This window comes from Rhipicephalus microplus, chromosome 6, assembly GCF_043290135.1.
Source record: "Rhipicephalus microplus isolate Deutch F79 chromosome 6, USDA_Rmic, whole genome shotgun sequence".
Taxonomy (NCBI): Eukaryota; Metazoa; Arthropoda; class Arachnida; order Ixodida; family Ixodidae; genus Rhipicephalus; species Rhipicephalus microplus.
In genome coordinates this window covers 112,689,598-112,715,389 of record NC_134705.1, presented here as the reverse complement: position 1 = coordinate 112,715,389, position 25,792 = coordinate 112,689,598, and the positions used below count along the sequence as shown (strand labels likewise).

The following is a 25,792-nucleotide window of genomic DNA, read 5'->3' as shown; positions in this document are numbered from 1 at the left end:
CACTTTCACTGCTGTTCCAAAACTTAGCTCGATACGTTTGTGATCACTACCCAGACTTCTGGAGCCACATTCATCTATGTACATTCCCCTGAGCTTATCATACATCATATGTGACATCAATGCGTAATCTATCGTCGACTGCAGCCTTTCTACCTCCCATTTTATTTGCCCTTCACACTTCTCAGTACTGTTGCAAATGATCAAATCATGCGTTTCACACATATCCATGATCATTTTGCCTGTTGAGTCGGTATACCCATCTATGTCTTCTATGTGCGTATTTATATCTCCTAGTATAGTTATCTCGGACTCTCCTCCTATGATTCCTCAATGCCATTTGATATACACTCTACCATTGCCTGGTTTTCCTCTCTGGCCTTTGCTCCAGTCCACAAGTACACCAAACCAAGGAGTGTCATTTGCCCTGCCACTTTCCTTTTTAGCCATAAATGTTCCTTGCACTCCTGCTTGACCCTTTGCCAGTCTGCACTTTTATGAATGAATGCCCCAATACCACCCGGGCCCCCTTTCTGCTGCCTTCTGTTCTATTGCAATATGGCCACGCGTAGTCCGGATTGTTAGGAGGTTGTTCCATGTCCCTAAGATGTGTTTTTTTCAAAACCGTATACCATCGGCCTCTCCTCCCTTAGCTGTTCTTCTATCTCTTCGCACTTCAGAATGTTCCTGCCACCCTGCATGTTAATATACCCTATGTCTGGATTAGCTCGGCCCTCGTGGCTACGTCTATTTTTGCCCTGGACTCTGCCTATCTTAGATACTGGTGCCACTTTGGAATCGTATCTGTCCATATTACTGTCAAAGAGTCTCTCTGGTTGTTTTCCTCGTTACTAGCTATCCTGCACCCCGGAGGGCCGGCGTGCCCCCCAAAAAAGCAAGTCGCCAACCCACCTCAAGACCTAGCCGCCCATGGAAGTGAATTCTGTCTCGTTGAAAACCACCCCACCTCCCTTTCGTAACCCTTCCGCCACCTTGTGGGTTTCCGCATAACTCATTTGCATAGTACCCTAATGTGGTGGCCACCGATTACATGAGGGCAACCCACCTACCTGCAGGTCAACGGAGCTACCGTCGTCATGAAGCCGACATCTGCTGGTCGCCGCGCTTCGGGCGCCACCGGTACAGCCACCGGCGAAGCTGAAGCCGAAGGCGCGAGCTCCTCCAGCGGACGCGGCGAGAGCAAGACGGCCGAAGGCGCCAAACAGCCCAGCGACTCCACCAAGATAATCAAGTCGGCGCTGCGTTTCCTCAAGCTACGCCTGGACAGGGTGGGCCGAAAGCTGTCTGAGTTGGACTTCGACAATCGCGTGAGTCGGCGACATAATGCACTTCCATCGCACATGACTCGGTGCAGCTTGTGGGACGTCCTTTTATCGAAAACACGAGGCACACATTTCTTTTTTTCGGGAGAGGAAGGTGCCTCCTTTTTCTGATAGAGAGGGGGGGAGGAGAAGGCAAACGGTCATGTGGCGCTATGTATGGCGAACAAAAATTTCGCGCGGGGAGGGGGGGTGGACGGAATCGGTGTGCCACCCCCTGGCTACACCTCTGCTGCAAAGCCCACGAGAAAATAGTACTCCTGAATAATCGGTACCCATTGGTGATGGCCACTCGTCGGATATATTACGTATAGATATGTTCTTACACGAACAACTATTTACATGAACAATTACATGAACATTTATTTACTTACATGAACAATTATTACATATAGATATGTTCTTACGTGAACAACGAGCGCGTGATAAACGCCCGCAAAAAGTCGCGCGTTTCCATAACGTGCCGGCGCAATGGCGTGGTTCTGTGACCAAACATCTGTTTGCCATGCAGGTGGCCTGAATTCTGTTCTCACTCAGGCCTAAGTTTTTAGTATTTATTTTATTTGCATCATTCTTCATAAATTCTCGCTTCCTTTAACGTGCAGGCGCTCATGGGCCGACTACAGTTTTTCCACTCCGAGAACAGTAAGCTGCACCAGGCGCTGGAAAAGGAGCGTGCCAAGGTGAGAAACATTCCGGACAGATGCTCGGGTGCCGGACCTAGCAGCGCCCAGGGAAGCGCCACGTCCGGCTCGCCCACCGGTGCCTCGACTTCGGCCGGAGCCATCTTCTCCGGAGGACGAGGGTCACCGAGCGGCGTTGCCAATGCAAGTAGAGTTGATTGCCAACGGCCACCTACCAGACGAGTTGAATGTCTGGCCTGAAATTCTGAAGTTCACTCCGGATAGTCAAAATGTCCGACGCTCTCCACTATGGAGTGGATCCTCATCATATCATGATTTCGTCACGTAAAACACCACATTGGCATCATATTTGTTAGTTTGTTGGTTTGCTTTCTTGTTTGTGTGGCCTCCTTAGCCCCAATATGGTGTATACATCGTTTGAGCGTCGAGTCGATGCTTTGTTGGGAGGAGGAGCAGTAGTGCCACCTGGTGTTATGTGCCAGTAAATGGCGGCACGCAAAAATAACGAAGACGAGAAATCCGGCCAGCCGCAACGATAATCGCCATCCACATGTTCTTTTCCTTGCATTATCGCCACGTGCCCTACACTTACATGTCACGAACGACATGCGCGTTATCAGCGTTACATGGCATACTTGATAAGAAAGTGGTCAGCGCCGAGTTTTGGGGAAAGGAAACGCAGGAAAGACAGCTGACGATTGTTGTCGTGGGACAAATAATGCACCCTTTTTACTCGATCTTTCGTTTGAGTGTAGTTCTCATGCGTTCCGTCAAGCTCCTTTCTCGCAAGAAGTTAGCTGAGGAGTTCATGCTTCATGTTTCCTTATTACACTTTCCAGGAGCCATGGCCTCTGTGCCCTTCTGTGCCCGGCCGCTCGAGCGTGCTAGGCAACATGATGACTCCGTCCACGTCGTCTGCCTCGCTGGATGCAATCCTGGGTCCCCGACGTCAGCTGAGGAAGTTGCCGCATGAGCCTTACCCTGTCATCGCCCTGGCATCGACGGTCGCGCCACCCGTGCCGCCGCAACTGGCTCTGCCTTCTCCGATCCCCGTCGCGCTACCGCTCCACACGTTCAGCCAGCCGCAGCCGTCCAACACGTCGTTCCAGGTACGAACATCGTGGAAATACTCTAGCACATCGACATGGTGATGGCGTTTAAAATGAAACTTTATTGTGCGGCTAGCCGGCCAAGTATCTTGGCAGAGCGAAACACGTCGCACGTGGACTACGCCCAAAGCATGCTGATTTCTAATGCTCTTCAGTTGCGAAAATATCGTGCGAGCGTTGAGCCGTTGACTTATATTAGCAACGAATATGGACGAGTAGCAACAAAATTTCCCACATGACGCGCGAGCACACAGAGTACACTGGCGGGCTAGCGCCGCCTTCCGCTACGTGTAACCGCTCGCCCTCTCTCACCATAAGAAGAGAGAGCTGCAAAGCGTACGTTTAATCGAGCCTTTAGAGATGCATACACACTATACAGAGAGCGATAGAGAGTAAAAAGTATAGGTGCAACCTTACGAGACAAGAAGAGAGCAGAGTGGGCCAGGGAACAAATGCAGAGTCAAGGATAATGCCACGTTCCTTTCCTCAAGTTTTGTTATCACCCCGTTACACTACTCGCCCTGATAGTGCTCGCCACTATCCGTGCCAGTGTCCTGTTGTAATCTGACTTTCCTTTTTACGGGTCCACAAGTTAGGCCTGAATAAACAGTTTAATATGCGACCATCCAGTCTCCTGCCTTCAGACGCGTCACTCACTACCCCGTGACAATATCATGGTTGAAATCAAGAAGAAGAAATGGGCATGGGCCGGGCACGTAGCACGTAGGCAGGATTTCCACTAATCATTAAGGGTAACTAACTGCAGATAAGACAAATGGGTGAGGGGGATACAGTAAGTAAGGTGGGCAGATGAGATTAGGAGGTTAGCGGGTATAAAATGGCAGCAGCAAACACAAGACCGGGTTGATTGGTGGATCATGGGAGAGGCATTTGCCCTGCTGTGGGCGTAGTCAGGTTGTTGATGATGATGATGATGATGATGATGATGATGATGACACACTAACACCGTTTTCTGTGCTACCGTGCATCCACAAAGTCGTTATGATGTTCACTGTGGTAACGCTGACATGGTCGCTTCTCGCCTATATTAGAAACTATACCATATGCCCAATGGTCGGTGCTTGCACGATGTTACACACAAAAGATGGACCACGCTTGAGCTTCGCCTTCCAGTAGAGCGTGATAGCGTAATCGCGCCCCTTCGCATCGCCTTCCCAATCAGCAGAGTTCGTTTCACTTCTCGGTCGACACCTCAACCATGCCGATGGTGAAGGATCAGTCATTTCAAACCTCCCTAGAATGCCTAAAGTGGGAGCAGCTTTGAAGTGCCCACTACGACATAACTCATGCTCTTAAAAATCAGCGAAGAAGTATAGCGTCCGTTAGTCAACACGCAAACCTCACGCAGCCGTCCGAGTGCTTTGTAATGGGTGGTCACTTCAAGCAGCAACTCCTTGTGCAATTTACATGTTGTGATGTTGTGACACGCGGCGCGATATTACGGTCTGCTACGCAGCATTACATGTGTTGAGGACATGTCATTACATGACGTCCGTATACGGATTTTTTCCGGAGCAGTTTCAAGCAATGGTGTGTCTCTGTAGTAAAACACCAGCTTACCTTGCACAAGGCCTGGCTTCGATTTCTACCCGTATGTGCGCCTAGCTCGAATTTTCGCTCACGCACAACGCTGATTTTTCGCTCACAAACAACGGTGCCGATACCGGAGATTCTGCGAAACAATCTCATTAACACTATCGCATTGTTAAAACTGCAAGGGGGCACACCAGAAGACTTTATCACGTGTGCCTTCTTTATGTACTGCTTGTGCTGAGATATGTCTTCAGTTGTGCCAGTACTGTCTTATCAGTGCAGTCATGCTCGGCCGTTCTCAAAGTCTTGGCGCGATGCCGATGATAGCGCCTTTGTAAACTTAGAAAACCGTTTCATTAAGCGTCAAGAAACATCACGAACTTGTCACTTGCTCTCGAATCAGTGTAGATCTGAACAACCGCACCTCGCGGCGTACCGTGCGGCAAGGATTTCCGGCAACTGGTTGCTAAGGGGCTATACGACGATGTCACTCGCGTATTTCATCTGTTGTCGCGAAAATCTGATGACGCTTGCTTTTCTACCAGCGTACGCAAGGTCAGTCGTACCGACTCGCGTACGCTTGTAGAAAAATAGTGATTAGACCATTGGTCCATTTCAACATTTTTCGCAACACAAATAAGTCTGTGTTTGTTTAGATCATTACCAAATTTTCTCTGCTTGGCGTTGCAGATGACTGCATCATAGTGCGCCATTTGGAGTACGCTTGACCTTTGCCTTCGAGAGAAGAATGTGATAGCGTAATCGGGCTTAGTGTTTGGCTTCGGTTTTCGGTGCATGCCTCAACCTTGCCGTAAAAAAGAAAAGCGAACGAATGTGCGCGTAATTGGTTTCAATTGGCCGTTTCAAAGTATACTGCTATTTCAACTGCAAGTGAAATAGGCGGATAATAAAACGGCGTGTCATCTGCTGTGCTTCCGGTTCGATACATATCCCTTCTCCGCTTCAAGGCGCCTTGCTGCGCAGTGTAGTGGGCACGGCCACTCGATCTCACCCGGAGATGGAGCGGCCGTGGTGTGGGGAAGAAAACAAATGCAATTTTGCGGCGTGTTTGTTGCCGCTCGTCCAATGGGTGTTTTCTTGAATTATTTTGGAAATGATACATGACATTTCGCGCATTTCAGAGAAGGATATTAAAGGGCGAACGCTAGCAACTATGAGAGGCGGGTTTCGAGTGCGTATATAAGCTTAAAAAAAAATCAGCTGATCCCACGTTCCTGGGAATAGACGTTATGTGAAGCATGCGGAAGGACGGTGACCGTGTTCCGTGTTAATTATTATGGAGCGACCCGTCATGAAATTATGATAAATATATGTACAAATGTTGCACGCACAGGCATGTGTTGAAGAGTTGCAAATGTTGATATAATCGGCTGTTTGCACTTGCGCAACGATGCCAGCTGGAACATGTGTATTACCGACACCTGAAGCTCATATGAGGCGCTGATGCTCGTGAAGATGGTGGTCCTTGACACAGCTACATAAATCAACTTCAGCGCATAGCACCTAACCACAATTCACGTTAACTCGACGTGACGGCTGTATCAAAGGAGTACATATGTAATGTTTTTAAAATTGGGCAGGCAGCACAGCAACCAGTATTGACGTTTCACGAAGATCAGCGCCTTTTTGAAAAGTAGTTCCGACACCTGGCGTAGCTCTTTGGTAAAATGCTTCATTGCCAAGCAGGATTCTTTGGTTCGATTCCAGCTGCAACCCTGACATTTATTCTGTGCTTTCTTTGGGTCGACGCTACCGATGTCAGTATTGCTTGACGCTCATGCGTTGAAATTGCCCATGCGTGTTCTCGTCGTTCCTGGGTAGATACTAAGTGTCAATCACCTGTGGCACATACCCGCATACCAGCGGCTAATACCCGCCCGGCGGTATGTGCCACTGTCTGGCGGAAAGTGTATGACGACGTACGCGATGCGATTGTAATATTATAGCACATTTGATTTGACCAGCGCGTCATATTCGTCAAACCATCTTACCCTTCCGTGCTAATTTTGGTTCAGGCCAAGTTAAGAGAGAGATAACCACGAGAGCACCCAAACGTAAGCGCCTAGAAAGATAGACAGACAGATACGCTCAAAGTCGCCGAATTTCCCTAAGAAATGCTTCGCATTTAACACGCAGTAACCTATTGCAAAATCACTTCGATATAGTATTTTCTACCACAAATGATGGCCACTTCAAAATCACCCACACATGTCAGCTCATGCAGCCAAATGTCAACATAAGTTCGTTTACAACATACGCGTACTATGCCCCCATCAAGCACGCTGATACAGTATATTTGCGCAGCATATTCTGTATCTCTTATACTGCCTGTCAAATTCATGGAAGCGGCTGAGCACGTAAAAGGCCCATGGCGCAAAATGACCACTCAGTTCTAAGGTATCGGACGACATAAAACGAACTCGAGTTGCATGGTATGGGGTCTCTAATATGTCAGACTAGCAAGCGTGAAGTACCGATAGGGTGTCTTGCACTCCTACTGATATCCTTAGGGGCACAAATGTGTGTTCAGCACGCAATGAAACACAATTGATGTCCGAGTGGGACAGGGAACGACACGTAAAAGGAGACTGAGCGGTGAAAAAGAGCCACAAAACAGCGAGCACATTTCGTTTCTTTAGAATAAGGAACTGATTACCGTTGCCATTCTCTATAATGACGCCGAGATGGCACGTTTGTGACACACAAATAATCAATTCTAAGAGTGAGCGACATGAAGAGAAATGAACGGATGTTTCATGATGCTATGATGCGTATAAATATCTTTGTATGCGAGAATATATGCACGGAAACACCCTTTGCTGCAAAATATGCATGTGTCTGGAGGTGCATGCTGCTTGAATAAATAAAATTACCGGTCCTACCATTATATAATAGTGACTGCGTTTGTCATTCGTCTAAACTGTATAGCCCTCTAATGTATTATGCAGCAGTTTGTTAGAAAAGGCTTCTGCGAGTACTATAGGTGGAACAAACAGAGTGACGGCACTGTTAAGAGTGGCCGTCGGGCGGCGCGGCATCTCGAACCGGAAGTCGATGCAGACGGGCGCCGTAGCCAACAATCCTTTGCGTGAGCTACGATTTTGCTATCATCCCGTTTCTCCTTTTCTGAATCAGCAGAGGTCCCACTATGCGTCCATAAGTCAACGAACATATGTTTGAGTGGTTTCGGTAATGGGTGGGCCCTTAAAACACCCTGTCGCTGCCCAAATTAGCGTGGCGCTGTTTACGCTTCTGTCACGCAATATTGCGTGCGTTAATTAGGCTCCTTCAACTACGTAACATTAAAATGTGTTTTTTCGGATCGGTTTTGTGTATTCTAGCGTGGTCCTGGGGCAGAACACGTACCACTTGTCACGCAGGCGGTGGCCTGGGTTTGATGCTCACTCGGACCGCAGCTTTTTTGTCATTTATTTTACTTGCATCTTGATTTTTCGGTCAAGAAAAATACGATGATTTTTCGCTCGCAACGAACGACTCCTATACACCGACGCAGAATGCGGAATTTCCGCGATACGAGCTTTTAACGTTATCGCGCTACTACGATAATGTGTCGCATTATACGCTCGACACATGCCAGATGTTCGGATATGTTATATGAAACCACTTTCAAAGTCGGGCATTGGATGCAATATTTTTGTATATCCGTATTTTCTCGCGTATAACCCGCACCCTCGACAATAATTTCTTCATGTGCGGGAAGTTTTACCGTTCTTGCACGACTTTAGCGCACCGCTATGAAGGCACTTACGCCAGCCGTAGTTTCCATTTTTTGTCTTGATTCTTGCTTTATTCCCATTTGCGGTGCTTGTATGCATGACGATATTGTCACATGGTCGTGACATTGATGAAGGCTGGAATCTGCATGTCCGAGATGAAGCTGTTTATTTGGCCTAACTTGTGGCCGTTAACTGGAAAGTCAGATTACAGCAATACGTACTGGCACTGGTAGCGGCGTACCGCGGTCGTCGATAATGTGATCTGCGGCGAGGCGCATCGGTATTTATACACGAGACACCGAAGATTATCACTGGTGCGTTATCACTGGTGCGTTATCACTGAGCGTTATCACTGGGGGTCGCGTTTGTTCGGGAATGAACTCCGCTGTCCACGTTTGCGTGCTCAAGCCTTCCAGATGATCCTGAAATAATCTGGGGTTCTATCAGATATTCTGACACGGTTTACGCTAGACATTATCAATGCGTGTAATAGTAGGCCAGCATCGGAAAGCAAGCAAACAAACAAAACAAACAAACAAGAAACAAATAAATAAATAAATAAAGAAAGAAAGAAAGAAAGAAAGAAAGAAAGAAAGAAAGAAAGAAAGAAAGAAAGAAAGAAAGAAAGAAAGAAAGAAAGAAAGAAAGAAAGGGGAGTGTGTGGCAGTACGCTTCTACACCAGTAAGACTGTAACTATGATAGTCCTAATGCATTCGCCCGGCATTTCACGCTCGGGTGTTCTTCTATTATCATTACAGGATGGATCCGAAGAACCGCTCTTCCTGTTCACGGATCTCTTCGAGAACACCTCGGACGAGTCGGTCAACAACAACGTGAGCAGTACGATACAAGGTACGCGATAGGATATCCAATTTTTAACGCGAGATATACGCATCACAAGCTATCCGACAGTGCCCAGAGAGCATGTGCGATAACAGGCGATGGTGAGAAAGCTAACCTGACCAAGTGATAATGTCAGGTTGCTTCTGGTGCCCCAGTTCGAGTTGATCCACGCATGTGGCCCACTTCACACAAAGTTGCCACTGTTCCAATTGAGGCACATGACCTAGCAAACAGGTCGTGTGAGATATGGTTATGTTCACAGAGAAGAACCAGCAGTTTTAAGATCGCGTGGGCTAGTGATGGAGTTACGGGACAATTTCACCTGGCGTGTCCATCGCATAGTAAACGTGAACGTCGCTCGTGCCATAGAGTTCCCTTTATGTACACTAGAGGGAACTCGGCCGCTAGTATCTATGGGAGCTGCAACGCGAGGCGCTTCAGCGAGTATGGGAGTACACGGATTTGCCTATCTTTGCCTAGTCTTCTTTTTTTAAAAAACGATCGTCCTTCTTGGGGACCTTCAACGGAAAAATTTTGGTCTGTTTGTCTGTCTGTTTGTCTGTACATTTGTCTGTTTGTCTGCCCTAACGATACCTCAAACGGCACCAAACGGCCAACCCCATCCGCAGCGCCCGGCAATATTGCTCAAGGTTTAGCGTTCATCGTTGTGCGATTGTCAATTAAAAAAGGAAATATTGCGCATATCTGAGGCGCCATAACAACATGTCTATGTTTTGTATGCCTGCCTTTATACTAAAAGATGCACACACAAGTAACTCTAAGGACTGTAGCGTTTAACGCGCTGCGCTAACAGTGCAACGCGATGCTCAAGAAGCTGTTTCCAACGCTTTGCTTCGACGCCACGGTGGTGGCACCTGCCCGTCGCTTTGCATTCTAAACTTTGTCACCTACTTGACTGGCGCGCATCTTTCTCCGCGGTCGCGCACGCCTTCGTTTTCGAAGATAACTGCCAGATGGCGCTCGTGTCTAACGTGCCTAGATGCGCTTGTTCGCCTCCGTTACACGCTCGAGGCACTCTAACGCAGCGCCTTCAGAATACCATTCACCAATTTTCTTGCGCAGAATTTCAAATAAACGTTTTGTTCACTCTCTCCAGACGCAAGTCTATCGTCTTTCGGCGACATTTACAGCGGAACATGTGGATTCGGTCCAATTTTTTTTTTTTGGCTCCGTGTGGCCTGAATCTGCCTTGCCGCAATACAAACATCAGCAAAAGTTTAGCACTTCTGCTCTAGTAAGTGCTACACTGTGTAGCACTTACTACACACCTTGACCTCACACTTACTACTACACCTTGACCTCATTATAGATTCAACGATTCGAATCGGGCCACAAAGTTCGCAATGGCACGTTCGTTTTATTCGAAACGAAACCAAAACACGGGAATAAACAAGGCCGCAAGTGTGTTCCAAGCCGGCGAGCGCGAAGACTATTGGCAAATCCGTGCACCGGCCCTACCCGTCATTCCCACGGCGGGCGAACGATCGCAGCGTCAGAGTACACTCTAGTTAGTTTTAAGGAACTGCGGGGCCCGTACTACTCTAAGTATCTGGGTGCACCTCTAACTGACAGATGAATAAAAACGTTTCTTAACTTTAATCAGCGAAATCAATGAGGTGTACAGGCTTATTACAAGTAATGCATTATTTGTGCATTATCGAAATTAAAGCTCTGTGGGTTTCATTGCATACGGGTCTGTATCCTTTATTTGCTATAGTGAAGACGTGTATCGCAACTCTAGTTCGCACCCCGCCGCGATGGTCTAGTGGCTAAGGTACTCGGTTGCTGACCCGCAGGTCGCGGGATCGCATCCCTGCTGCGGCAGCTGCATTTCCGATGGAGGCGGAAATGCTGTAGGTCCGTGTGCTCAGATTTGGGTGCACGTTAAAGAACACCAGGTGGTCGAAATTTCCGGAGCTTTCCACTACGGTGTCTCTCATAATCATATGGTGGTTTTGGGACGTTAAACCCCACATATCAATCAATCATCGAGAGAGAACATGAGAGAGCTGCCGACTATCACTGATCACGCGCATTAAAGAAACCAACAATTGGCCTGAATTGGTTATTAGATTCTGGTGGAAAAGAAAAGAGCGTGAATTATGGTGACAGGTAACAGTATACTCTTCGCGATCTGAGTAGGATTTATATTTTTAAATCACGTTCAAAAGTAACCAAAACCAACATGTCGCGCCCCTAGTGCCAGAGCCATGAAACACAATTATGAAGTCCTAATAACTTTGCTGTCATTAGAGAGTTTTAGTACTGCGGAATGGTGCTACGTACGCATCACGCAAGCGCCTTGCGTTACGTGGCGTCGTTTGCCACTAATCGGCTGTTAGTACGCCGTAGTACCCGCGTACGTAACGAGCGTGAAGCGTGTTGCGTCATCTGGTAGATCGAAATAGAAGCACGTGCTGTTGACAGCCAATGTCAGCCAATCCAAGTGTTATAGCCAGATTATGGCCATATTTTAAGCCACAGAGCCGGTCGGTGCTTGCCTTCGATGCCGCCATTTTGCAAAACGAAGTCTCGCGCTGTCGCGAACTTGTTCGAGAGTGGCGCGATCAGCTCATACGTATGCACGCACGCATCTCATGCGTGCGTACGTAGCAGCTGCGTACGTAACGCGATACGTGCGCGTTGCGGTCTGCGCATGCGCACTACGCAGAACGTGGCGTCCTTACGTACACACCGCCACGTACGCAGCGTACGCAGTACTAAAACTCTCTATTATGTAAAGCGCACCAGAATAAGAGCTGAAATTTCGAATACGTATGTTATTGTTCATTTTCCGTTGTTTCTATGTGGCTTACAAGGTTAAAAAAGTATATGTCATGAAAAGTGGCGCTGCTTTCGTGGCCTCTGCAGGGAAACAGGTGCGTTTCCGTATGAGTAGTTCGATTCTCGTCGCGTCGGGCGCGTTGAAGAAGCACGCGAGCTTTTGAATGCGATCGCTGCGGCACTCGATATGCCGTTGATGATGATATGTGGCGTTTAACGTTCCAAAACCACCATATGATTATGAGAGACGCCGTAGTGGAGGGCTCCGCAAATTTTGACCACCTGGGGTTCTTTAACGTGCACCCAAATCTGAGCACACGGGCCTACAACATTTCCGCCTCCATCGGAAATGCAGCCGCCGCAGCTGGGATTCGAACCCGCGACCTGCGGGTCAGCAGCCGAGTACCTTAGCCACTAGACCACCGCGGCGGGGCGCTCAATATGCCGTCGGCCTACTACTCTGAGGAGAATCGCTTCATGCGTGCTGCTGGTGGTGGCGATGGTGGTGGTCCGTCGGATTCATCGCTTTCGCTGTCGTCTGTCGAAGCATGCCACTCTGACGCTACTTGATAGGGGCCAGAATTTTACGCTCGCATGTGAGCCCAAATTCGTTCCCCTTAATCGCTCAAGTTGTCCAGCGATGACATATCGAAGCCGTCCAACTACGGCCGCACGTGAAATACTATGCGTCAATTGTCGATCACTTGTAAAGGCGTACGTTTCGTTCTCGAAGACTTGGCTTAGCTTAGCTCGACTTGGCTAAAGTCGAAAAAACGACCTGTGCACGACCAAAATTACTTGCATAAGAAGGCCCTGCAAAGTGCTGTAGCTCTTCTAAAATAATTTAGCGCGCTAGAAAGCAGTGGTGGCGAGACTGCAGGCTTGACAAACACATTACGTGTTTGTACTTAGGCCTTCACTTTTCATCACTGCTGGCGTTACACTGCCGTATAATCGCGATCGCGATCACATCCACTGTTTGCAGCATGTTTCCTTAAGACAGTGCATAATCATCGCAACTCGAAAATTTTTTTATTATAAATGTTCTACGGCGTTTTCCGCGTGACCATTCCGTGATTATAAGCTCTTACCAGTTATCTTTCCGTTGCACCCAAGAAAACGAGTACAGTAAATATCAGTAGTGGGCCCCTTAAAGAACTCGCCGACAGTGTTTTGTCGCGCAAAATGCGCATCGAGATAGGAGCCGGAGTTGAGGAGGGTCGTGGCAGCGGCAAATGCGTACTTCGACTGACCGGCCTTAGTCGCCCGCGATCCCGGGTACCGTATCTTCAGAGGATAACAGCAGAGAGCTCAAATCTGTGTGCGTGATGTGCTCTCATCGTAGCTTGCGTTGAAGCCATAGACAGCGCCAAGGTCACATCGCTGGCTGCAGCGGCCGCGTTTCTTAAACGACTGAGCCTTAGGTCGCATAGCATTTCAATTTGTTGCTATCGCATTCACCGCCTCGCACTTGTCATTCAAATTTGTTGCTATCGCACTCACTGACTCGCCCTAGTGGCGAAATTGAGTCTTTTCTTTTTCTTTTTTGTTTCAATTTCACCACAAGTGTGATCTTGTGACTGTGAAGCGTCAAAATCTTTCTGAAACAAATGACTTCAGAGTTCGTGCTTTTGTCGTGTGTTCTTTTTCACTTCACGAGTTGTTGTTCAGTTAATGCGAACCAGTCATTTTCCTCCAGGTCCGAGCCTCGTTTCAAGTCAACGGACTGTTCAAAATGGTAAGCATTTTTTTTACTACAAACTTACTGTAAACCCGGAAGATAGGCACAAATGAAGGAGAGTTTGTTTGCACTGGCCATTCACAGTTACAGTGCTGCGAGGTTTCAGAGTTCTGTACTGGCTATTGGAATACTTTTGCTGCCTTATTGTGTTCTGTACCTGTTCTGTCATACCTGCTTCTTCCACCGTGTATTGGTGTGCAGTGTTGTGAATATCAAATTTAGTAGAATAATAAGTACCAATGAGTTAGTGCATCACTGATTAGTATGTAGATCTTCAAACGGATAGTGCATTACTATAGCGTCAGGTATTTCTGTTGGTTACTACTTTGGTTACTACAGTCGGTTACTAGCTCATAATAAACACAAGCGTCATTCGCAGAACTGCAGATCGCTTGTCGTTTTTTCTGTAAGACAGTCGTGCTCAGTGTTAGTCTTGCCCGTGCGTATGATTTGTGATGGTTTCTTGCCTTCCCGTAGTTGATTACGAAGTACTCTCAATCTTTAATCACTTTTTATAAGCGCTCGGTAGCTTTCGTTTTAACCATAAGTACTTTTCCGCTGATATATATATATATATATATATATATATATATATATATATATATATATATATATATATATATATATATATATATATATATATATATATATATTTACTACGCATGCTATGAATAAAAATTTCGTGTCCGTTGATAAAATGTCACGTTTGGCTGCATAGTGAAGTCGGAATCTTTGCTCAAATTTGCTAGAGAGCTCAAGTTTTCCACCGAGCGACAGAAGCGTGTGCCTGTTTGGGTGTAGCAAGAGTGTTACTCCCAGTCTAGAGCAGATGCAAAACTAAATAAGACAAATGTGTGCGATTCGGCTTGCCCAAGTAATGGCTTTCAGCTGTCCCATAGTTAATGCATAACCACTTTTTCTCAATTCACCAACGTCTTGCGCTCCCTGATTCGCCGATGATGTGGCGCGCTGGTTTTCCTAGCCTGTCTGCGTTCTGAAGCTGACGCGTTTGACGTTCGTCTTCTTCAGTTCTGATTTTGCTTTTGGCTTTGGTTTAAACTCTCATTACGACGGAAAAGTCACCGTCATTAGCTACACGAGAAGTGTTTGACGTCATTTAAATAGTCGATTTAATTCTGCTGAATGGGGAACTCATCTCCGGTATGGACAGTGATGGGTGTGGGCGAGACTCGCCTGAATTCTTACGCTGTAACCGACTATTCGCGTAACACTGCACACAACAAACGATACATCAGTTCTTGCGCTTCCCATCACCACCAGCTTCGACTGAGACGGTTCCTTCGACGAGCACCGCAGCCAGGGCCTTTTCGTCGAACACCACGGTCGCCTCGGACGTACCCTCGACGTCCAAGGACCAGCAGTTGCCGGACCAACCCGATAAGCAGGATCATCGGGACGGGCAGGACCAACAACACCAGCAGGAACAGCATCAGCTGGTGCCACTACAAGACCAGCGGGTTTCTTCAACGTGTTCGGACCCCACTTCGGAACTCAAAGCTACTGGGAGCCGAAGTCCACCACACGTTGGGCCTGACCCGTACGAGCCAAAATACAGCATGTCCTCATCTTCCCTTGATTGATTTCCTCATCATGTGTTGGAGCAGACCTCTCTTCTGGACAGGCATCGAATACTTCATGTTGCACGTTCTAAGCTAGCTCCTCCACCACTGGCATGAACACTCAAGTCAAGTTAACGCACGTCCGTGTTGATGTTAGATGCACGCCACTCAATTCGTCTTCAACTGGTAGCGAGAGTGGACTCGCGTCGTCGGAGTGCTTCAGATTGTTTGATCCAGTACGGCGTAGATTTTCCTAAATTGTTTGCCTCATCGTGTATACAACGTGATTGCGTGTGCTTTGACCTTTTAACGCGTGCATGCAGCAGGCCGTTTCTATTTCACGTGTAGGTCGCAGTTGAGAGCTGGCACTGTCGCGAAAGAATTTTCATAAATGGTTCAGACACATCTAGCTGCTGTCGTTTTCGGACGAGGCTGTCACGGCAGGCTGCATTACGCAAACGGCCATGGGTAGAAAACCGTGGCATCCGCGTTGAACGTTTTCGTGCTGAAGTGGCGAGAATATCGTGTTTCAGAGGTTCGAAGTGTCACCTGAACTGCGTTTGTGTTGTCTTACGCCAGTTAATTAATGCAGTTTCGTGAGCACGAGTGTTGTATAACGCACATCTCAGTGTCTCATCCGCGCGTGGAATTTGGCTACTACGAAATTAACGAGTTTGCCTCGTGTAGGTGAGTTCGCATAGTCGTATGAGTAGAACGTGCGTCAACCAGTTGTAGGTTAAGGACATTTTCAAGATTAAGGATTTCGCCGACGAACGCACCAGGGGTACAGTTGCTGTGATGGTGCAGTCGATTACCATAAAATGCAGGATAATGCATACGCGCATTTATAAAAGGTAACCAGAGTTTACCCGACGGTGTTTCCGGGTGCATGTCCGTGGTGCGGCTACAGACCAACTGTGTCATACCTCGTAGTGGTGTAATAAAAAGAAGCAGCGGAAGGTCCCACTACGGTGTACTAGTAATATATGGCGCTCGACGGGTGATCTCGGTGGCGGTGGCGGCGGCTGCATGTTCAATGGAAGTGAAAATGTTTGAGAGCCGTGTTCTCAGATCCACTTGCACGCTAAAGAACCTCAGATGGTCGAAATTTCCGGAGTTCTCCACTAGGGCGTCTCTGATAAGCATACCGTTGTTTTGGGACGTTAAACCCCAAGCATTATTAACCAGCCGGGGGACGTGGGGCCCCACCTACGATCCCATTTCCCCTTTGGCCATTCATATAGTTTCTTTTTCTTCTCAACAACAGGGGAGGCATTTCGGGCAGATAATGCGCCAGTGCATTTTCGCAGGGATCTCCTTGAACCATGGAGCACTGCTGCGCTAAATATAAGGCAGAATATTACAAAAGAAACCGCACACACTGAAAACGGGTGCAAGAGTATACTATAGAGGAAAACCTGGACACTCTTGGTTTCTTTTGTTTGTTTCTTTTTTTTTCATGACGAAACACCACTCCAAGACGCAGGCGTGTGACGTCATGGCTGAATCAATTCTACGGCAGCGAGATTGAAATGAGCGATCCGAAAATAGGCCAAATGGCATGATATACCTAGGTTTTAACGTCCCAAAACAAGATATGAATATAAAAAATACATTAATAATCACTTATGTAACATGAAGTCACGAAGAAATCCGCGCAGATTTCTCAGACTTTCTATCTGAGAAATCGGATATAAGGCTGCATTAGTTGCCGAAACAATTAGTCCTGGACCTGCAATTTAACCTCGGACCAAACGGCCTTTACAGGTGGTAGAAAACCACTTGAGCTGTCCAGGCAGCCAGAAATCAGCAGCCCGAGGGCAAATTATTTGGTGCATGCATTCACACAGAATATTGAATCCGCAGGGCTGAATTGCAAACAATCACTTAAAACGACAATCCGAGGCAGTAGTGCTATTTGTTGATAAGGTGAGTCATCCTATACCCAAATGCAAACGCACGCGCGTTACCGTGGCTTTTATGGCGAAAGCCTTAAAATATGCTTTATATAACCTGCAAATTGAGCGCTGGTAGGTGCCCGAATGAGTGATGCACAAAAAAAAATTGTGCGATGACATCGCCATACGACATCATGACGTCATAAATTGTCAGGACTCGACGTCACTATTACGTGAGGTGATCGCATGACGCAGCTTGGTCGAATGTGGGCTGATCGAGGAGGCAGTGCAAAGCTTGGTCACGTGCGAAAAAAAAGGGGGGTAGGAGGAGCGTAGCGTGTAAGGAATGATAGTTCATCTCCAGGATAGTGTGAAACTAGACTGGGAAGGGACGATTTATTATTATTATTATTATTATTATTATTATTATTATTATTATTATTATTATTATTATTATTATTATTATTATTATTATTATTATTATTATTATTATTATTATTATTATTATTATTATTATTATTATTATTATTATTATTATTATTACTCAAATATGGTTCATAACCACTCGAGAGGATCAGCCAAGAATTGATTACAGGAGTTAGTGAGACGTTTTCAGTATTGAATACTTATGGGGAAAATGACGTACGTACAACGGAAAGAGTGCAATAATTGTTTTTCTCTCGTTCAGAGAAGACAGTATAGTCGTTATCATGACTGAAAATGAACGTGAATAATAAAATTATAAACAACAGTAATATTAATGATGCTAATACTAATATTATAACTTTTTATGTTAAACTAGAGCTGCACTAATAAGAAACAAATAGCCGGCCCGTTTGAAGTTTTGGGAATAAATGAGACGAGGAATGCAGTTTCTTCTTTGTCGTCTTCCTTTCATGCCCTATTTCAGTTCCCTACCGCATGTAGGGAAGGCTATTTAAGCTCTACTAAAGTTGTTGATTGATTGATTGATTGATTGATTGATTGATTGATTGATTGATTGATTGATTGATTGATTGATTGATTGATTGATTGATTGACCATTTACCTGGCGCAACCAAGCGTGGGAGATCGGCCATGAAACGAGCTGTGCCTTGACATGAAAAGAATTAGCTGTTGGGTTAACTATTGCCTTTTTTATTGAAATAGAAAATAAACGAAGGAGTTGTTTTTGTCACCGTTACTTGGCGACGGCTACCCCTTTCCACCTAATTGGTACAAATAAACTTAGTTCATTTTTATTGCACTGATGTAGCCAGCAGTGGGGTTAAACCATTTTTTGTGGCGCATACCCGCTTTTACGATGGATCGTGACTACACGACACACCGTGACTGAATTAGACGCCGACAAGTCGAAAATCTGAGGTGCTTCGCCACGTCGTGATGACGTAAAGATTGCGGTACAAATCATGTCGACCTTGTATCCATGATAGGATGACTTCATCACATGAAGTTAACTTCATGACGGACCGTAATTACATGGCACGACGCGTGACGACAGGAGACGTCGACAAGTCGAGCCCAGCGCCTAAAAGAATTCCGTGGGGAGCGGGCAAGGATCGATACGTCGACGGAGAAGAAAAGGAAAAGGTCGCTTTCGACTTCGGGTCATCTTGGAGAGTGCGTACAAGGTACCGAGTGATTTTTTTACGTTTTGCTTAATCTACCACGCTTCTTCGGTCCGAAGCGTATCTGCCATTAGTGTCAGTCACCCCGCGACACGACAGAACGTCGCACTGTAGTGTACGTATTAAGGTGTTGCCCAGGCAACAAAAGCCCAGTGTTTTTCTTGGCTTTACCTGTAGACAGCTGCGGCTCGCCGAAATCGTCGGGTGTAGCGCGAAACATTTACTAAAGTCATACGCGAAAAAACCCAGCCACACACGTGTCATGTGCGGCTAGTTGTCTTTAATAAAGTGTAAATTTAAGGGCTCGCATTTCTTCGTTGGACATGATGTTAACGATAACAAACAGACAGCGATGCCAGGGAAGGTATAGAGGAGAGAGAGAGAGAGAGAGATAAAGGTACAAGGAAAGGCAGGGAGGTTAACCAGACGCACATCCGGTTTGCTACCCTGCAAGGTATAGAGGATGTTAATGGATGTTAATAGAAATAACTATAACATAAATGTGACAAAATAAAAAAATGGCAGATCCGACGTACAGTGGAAATCGATGACATGCGAAGCACGAATGAGGAAGGTTGATATGTCACATTAAAATCGGCACCACGTTACGACGTGGAGGTAAATGATGTCGCACATCACTTCCATGTCATGATTATCATGTTTGCGTCTGGAATTTGTGTTCGTCGTCCATTCACGTCACATAACATCAAATTTGGTACATGTGAAGCTATCGAAACGGCCGCAAGCGCATCATGAACGTGGTATGCAGCCGTATTCTTACATGACAAGCATGTCATGATTTCCACGTTAGGGCCTGTCACTTATGTTCACCATGCCGTCATTTCATATCATACCAGTTTTGCAATATGTTGTGTGAACTAAACCACCTCAATAGCAGCAAGACCATGAAATGTAAATCATGACGTTCATGACATGCATGTCATTATTTTCATGCTATTACTAGTCATATACGTTGTTCATACAGTCATGTTGTGCCATACCAATTTTGGTATAGATCCCAGTATCGAAACGGCCAGGAGAGCTATAGTCGTAGGCGCATAGATAGATAGATAGATAGATAGATAGATAGATAGATAGATAGATAGATAGATAGATAGATAGATAGATAGATAGATAGATAGATAGATAGATAGATAGATAGATAGATAGATAGATAGATAGATAGATAGATAGATAGATAGATAGATAGATAGATAGATAGATAGATAGATAGATAGATAGATAGATAGATAGATAGATAGATAGATAGATAGATAGATAGATAGATAGATAGATAGATAGATAGATAGATAGATAGATAGATAGATAGATACGTTCAAAGTGCCGACAGTTCACTAAGGAATTCTTCGCATTTAAAAGTACAACGTTTCGCTTTTTGTGTTTTTTTTTTCTTGTTTTTTCACGCGATAAAAGAGCAGACAGGCCTAGGCGACAATGAAGAAGCGGCGGCAGATGTAAAGGAGGTGGAAGTCAGGGGCGGCCAACAAAACGACGCGCGCGGCGCAGCAGCCATTACCACAACAGCTGATCTCCGGCGCCTGGACTCTGGCCAGGGGTCGTTTATTGCACGAGACCCCGCCGCACGCAGACACATCTCCTCCCTCAACTTTCAGCAGAAACCATGCTTCCTCTCTCTTCTGAGTTTAATCTCTCATCTTCTTTATTTATGTCCTCTTTCTTGCGCCATAGGGACGGCCGGAAACGCCGATTTTGCCAGCAGACGGCGAGGAGCCAACGTTTTGCTTGCTTGCTTGTTTGATGTCGTGTTTGCTTGCCTTGCTTGTAGGCTTCACCGTAGAAACAACGCATGGGCGACTGTGCGCAGAGCATGAACACGAAAGATTAGAATTTTCTCGGAGAGATCTAGCTGAAATGATTGCACCTGCGTTTCACCAGCGAGCAGATTGCGAGAACGAGGCATTTATTTTTCTTCATTTATTTAAATATTTTTTAGAGGCGAAGCTGCTCTTAGTCTAACTTGTCACTAGTAACGCGTAACGGAAAAAAACAAGAGACGAGAAAAAAAAGAAAGCAGTATCTCCCGAACAGTAAATATACGGCACTGTCTCATAGAAGTACATACAAACTGCACTTGAGTAAGGATATTTTAGATGGCGCTGTACCGCTACTCTCCGATTGGCTGCTGCGCGTGCTTTGCCTGAGTACAGTGCGCGGAAAACGAGTGCCTTTCTCAGTCTCTGTATCGTTTCCGTACGTGGGGAATCGTTGGTGGGGCATGGCATAGAGTTATACAGATTGGGGCATGGACTAAGCAGAGCGGCGGGCGCGTTAAGACGCTTGCGCTAGGTTTCCTTGGCTCGCGTCTTCTCGTTGTTACCCGCGTGCCCGTCTGCATTCTCGAACGTGATCAGACGCATGGACGCATGCACTGACGGGCGGACACACGCACGGATGGATGTATGGACGCTTCGCCCCACTCATCATCACTGACTCCGTGGATATGCTGTGATTTTTTTTTTGCGATTTCAAGCTACTGATGCTTCATTCTTATAATAAGTTGCCATTAGCAGTGCCCACTTATAACCGAGTCGCTGTGTGCCCCAATGAAGGTGATTGTACAGAAATCGGGAGCAGTCTACAGCACTTTCACATCTATCTATCTATCTATCTATCTATCTATCTATCTATCTATCTATCTATCTATCTATCTATCTATCTATCTATGTTGTCGAATTCGAACAAGAAAGATGAAGTAAGCGTAATCTTGAAACAAGGATACTCATCCCTGTACAGCACGAATACGCAGCTGCAGATGTGTTCTTATCGAATGAATGGATCGAACGTTTAAGCCTAGGACGTCGCCCTTGCCCGCCTTGGGTAGATTTTTCGCTAATAAAGCATCGTAAAAAACGGGGGGAAAATTAAGTGAGAGCTTCTTAAGCGAAACTTTCTTCACTACCAAGATCCACACATCTTGTCATCATTGAGATCACTTTTGTTGTCGATCGCAAAAAAAAAAAGAAAGTGATATGGTGGTGATGTTTGATAAATATTGATCATGGATATCCACAGTGTTGTATAGGCAGAGATCTATCCGATTGTATTCACATATCATAAATCACAAACGTTTGCCTTTATGAAGCTTTATGAAACCTTCTCGAAGTATATGGCACTACAACCGGCCGAATCATTGCCTATCCAACAGTGTCGATACCCATGATTATCTAGTTCACTACACCTACGGTCATTATTTGTCGAACATCATCACCATATTATTTTTCTTTTCTTTTTTTTGCGATCGACAATAAAAGTGATGGAAACTAGATGTGTGGACGAAGCTCTTTAATTTTTTTGCCCTTTCTTTGCGAAGCTTTCTGGACAAAAAATTGGCAGCATATCCACGGAGTGAATGATGGAGAGTGGGGCGAAGCATTCGTTCGTTCATTCTTTCTTGCTTCCGTTCGTCCATCTAGTCAACATTCTAAGTACCACCATCTCGCATCTTTTCATCATATATTCTCATATAGAAGCACCGCCATCCAGCGGACATTCCAAGGACTAAACGAGGGGTGGCACACGCACACTTTCTTACCGGCTTGCGCTTCGGGTCCACTTCCCACCTTTAACCACCATTGTATATGCTAGTTCACTGTATTCATGGCACTGCGGCTCAACGCTCGCTAAACCTTTCTAAAATCAAGGAGGTTACGGCCAGCGAGTATAACGTAGCAACCTTTTCCTGTCAGATAGTGCTCAATGTGCATGCCAATGGCTGCTAATGGGAAATGAGAGACAGGAGAACTCGGCTTTTACTTTCTTATGGCTTGCACTTCGTATATCTACTTCCCACTTTTAACCAACTCGAGTCAATTCATGGTATATACTAGTTCATTGCAATCATGGCACTGCGGCTCAACGATCGCTAAACCTTTGTAAAACTAAGGAGGTTACACCGAGCGAGTATAACGTAGCAACCCTTTCTTGTCAGATAGTGCTCAATGTACATGCCAATGACTGCTAAGGGGGAATGAGAGACAGGAGAATTCGGCTTTTAGGTAACGCGCACGCTGCGAATTTTTTATTATTCAACTACGCACAGAAGAAATCTCTCACCTGCACCACCTTGGGGATCAAAATGTTATACTTGTTACATACTACAACGGCTACGAGGGACGAACGGGTGCCGCTATAAGGAGCTTCGCCCCTAAAAAACTTTTACCCTAAGGCGGACAAGGACGGTATCCCAAGCTTAAACGTTCAAATCATTCATCCGGTAAGAACATAGTGACAGCTGCATGCATGAGTATGTGCTCTGTGCAGAGATGGGCATCTTTGTTTTAAATTAGCAGCTGGTTGAATACACATGTGTAGTGGCCCAGGAAAGTTTACCTTTATGAGTCAAATACCTACCCGCAGGAATAGGTTGTAATAGAGTGACAAATACACAAGCTTCTTTCTTTCTTTCTTTCTTTCTTTCTTTCTTTCTTTCTTTCTTTCTTTCTTTCTTTCTTTCTTTCTTTCTTTCTTTTCAGAGTGGCGAAACACCTTAGTACCACGCAATGTCCCACCATCCATAAACTGGCGCCCGCCGTCTACATCAGAACAGAGACCGAAACATCTGTAAACAACAAAAAGGTGATAAAGAAGTTGATGAACTGAATAAAAGGTCATGACACCGGCAAAAACACCGACATTTGATCGCCCATCAATTGAAGCATATGACAGCACAAAAGGTTAGCAAGAACAAAACGAAAGGCTGCTAACCAGAACAACATAGAAGCCCGTGATTTATCATGCCATGTACACTGCTATCTGTCCACCCGCTTCCTCAATAAACGTGCGTTTTTTCTCACCCATTGGAATCATGCCTAGTTAAGCACTCTCTTCGAGGTTTGTTCTACGCTTTGGGGACGGCTTTAAGCTCTCCCATAGTAGAGTACCCTGTGCTCTAAATCGTTACCCCCTTTTTCTAACCCCCCCCCCCCCACACACACACGGTTGTTATGGCGCTGTGAAGCCCACAGGACGGCTCTATGATCTCCCATAGTAGAGTACCAAGTACTCAAAATCGTTAACTAGTTTTTCTAAACACAGCTATATGCCCTTCAAAGTAGAGTACCTATAGTCCTTACCCGCTTTTTTCTAAACACACAGAAGGTTTTAGCGGGACGGCTCAGTGCCCTCCTATAGTAGAGTACCTAGTACTCTAAATCGTTACCCACTTTTTCTAAACACATGTTATTGTGCTTGTTGTATAGGCGCTCGTTCCATAGGTTTGTTGCGTCTCACGATCGAATAAACTTCTAAACACATAGGAAAGAAGCTGTTGATGACGTCAGCGTTGTTGTCGATGCGGGTCGGCAAACATCTGACGTTAATGGCCCACGTCGGTGCATGTCTTGTGTGCATTGCGCGGCCTGTGCAATAAAAGTCATAAACCAGCATGACGTCGCTTCGACGGGCACTGCGTCTGCCGACGCGCAAGGCAATCTCATCGCGATATTGCGTATGCGCCTATAGTACGACGTGTGTGAACAAGGAGCACCCCTTCGGTGTTGGCACCAGTCTTTCTTTTGTTCGCGCGGTTTCTTTCGCTTCTCTGGAGTTTCAGCGTCGCGGGCCCGTTTATCCGTGACCCGCCCGCATGATTTAGAAGTACGCATGTGGGCAAACATGGCACAAGATTTGCGATTGAGAAGATGCTTAGGTCGAATCCCTTAATCTGAATGTGTGCAATACATATTTGCATTAGACACGACTGTCACGATAGTTTTCTCAAGTTTGTCGTATTGAAAAATATCCAGTATATTGACCACAAGAAGCGCGTTTATTTATTAATCTCAATTTGTTTTCTCAGAAATTGTTTGGAATTGCAGCGTCAAAAAGAAAAAAAATCCAGATGTGAAGTTTGCATCTCTAATGGTCTTGTTTTTTCGTCTGTTCTTTCTTCTGATTATTGTTGTATGTTTGTGGAGTTCGTTTGGTTGAATGTGCAGAACTAAGAACAGAGCCTCTCGAAAAAAAAATTCCCTTCTTTCGGTTATACTCTGTAACGAGAACTATGTGTTAATGTCAAGAGCGCATAAACTGCATCTAATCGTAGTGTGAGGCAGACAAAAACGCTGAAACACACACCGCACTCCCACACACGACGCACGCCCCACGCACACGACGCACGCCCCACGGAATAACGAGCTTCGCCCCTAAAAATCCAAAACGTGTTGTTGACAAGCACTGTGTATTCGCCGTTGCGGGTCCAAACGTGAGTGTACGCTCGGCGAACGAAATCACCCTGACTTTTCGAGCTAAGCGTTGCAGAATAAATAAATCTGGCAGCCAGCCAACGGCCGTCGACGGTTCGTTCGTTTCACTTGACATCCGCGGTCGTTGAGCGTCAAAACGCGTCTCCTTGACGTGATTTCGTTTTTGTTTTTTTTTTTCTTCTTTACGCTCCGGTATTCTGCCGAATCCTCCGCAGCGCCACCGTTACGAAGTAGCCCCGTCGCCAGGCCATTGGCTCGACGGCGGCCTATGCTGTGCCGCACTTCCGAAACCCCAAGTACTGGCTGCGGTCGCGTGGGAGCGTTTGCCGCAAGGTCGCCCAAGGGTTGTTGCGCCTTGCGCGCTCTCCTCTGCCTCTCCTGTTTGCCCTCCTTCCATTCTAAACGCTTCGGCTTCCAAGAAACAGGAACAAAAGCTTCGAGCGGTGGAAACGACCGTGCTTACAAAAGAAAACGGAACAAAACTGGAAGTCAAAAAATAGAAATAGTGAAGGAGCGTGTTTGAACTAAAACGGAGCGTAGGAGATGTGCGCTCACGAGACAGTTGCGAGACGGACGTGAAGGTAAATGCGCACAAGACGCGGGCGGAGGACCCTACAGCACTGCGGAGAAGCGATGCGCGAAAAAGAGA

At 46.1% G+C, this 25,792-nt stretch overlaps 1 protein-coding gene across 4 annotated transcripts in view; it reads left to right on the top strand.

Annotated features, from left to right (window-relative positions):
* The window catches only part of LOC142765429 (uncharacterized), a 52,051-nt gene extending 33,252 nt beyond the window's left edge, over nt 1-18,799 (top strand). For 2 of the 4 annotated variants that reach the window (XM_075866447.1, XM_075866449.1), the window contains 6 exons: nt 1,074-1,325; nt 1,943-2,164; nt 2,821-3,090; nt 9,162-9,255; nt 13,751-13,789; nt 15,074-15,781. In XM_075866447.1, coding sequence (XP_075722562.1) covers nt 1,074-1,325; nt 1,943-2,164; nt 2,821-3,090; nt 9,162-9,255; nt 13,751-13,789; nt 15,074-15,393 — 1,197 coding nt within the window. In that variant the 3' untranslated portion in view covers nt 15,394-15,781. Of the gene's footprint in view, nt 1-1,073; nt 1,326-1,942; nt 2,165-2,820; nt 3,091-9,161; nt 9,256-13,750; nt 13,790-15,073; nt 15,782-18,703 lie in introns of those variants that run through there. The other 2 variants (XM_075866450.1, XM_075866448.1) reach the window with 2 other exon arrangements.
* Nucleotides 18,800-25,792: the final 6,993 nt, after the last annotated feature.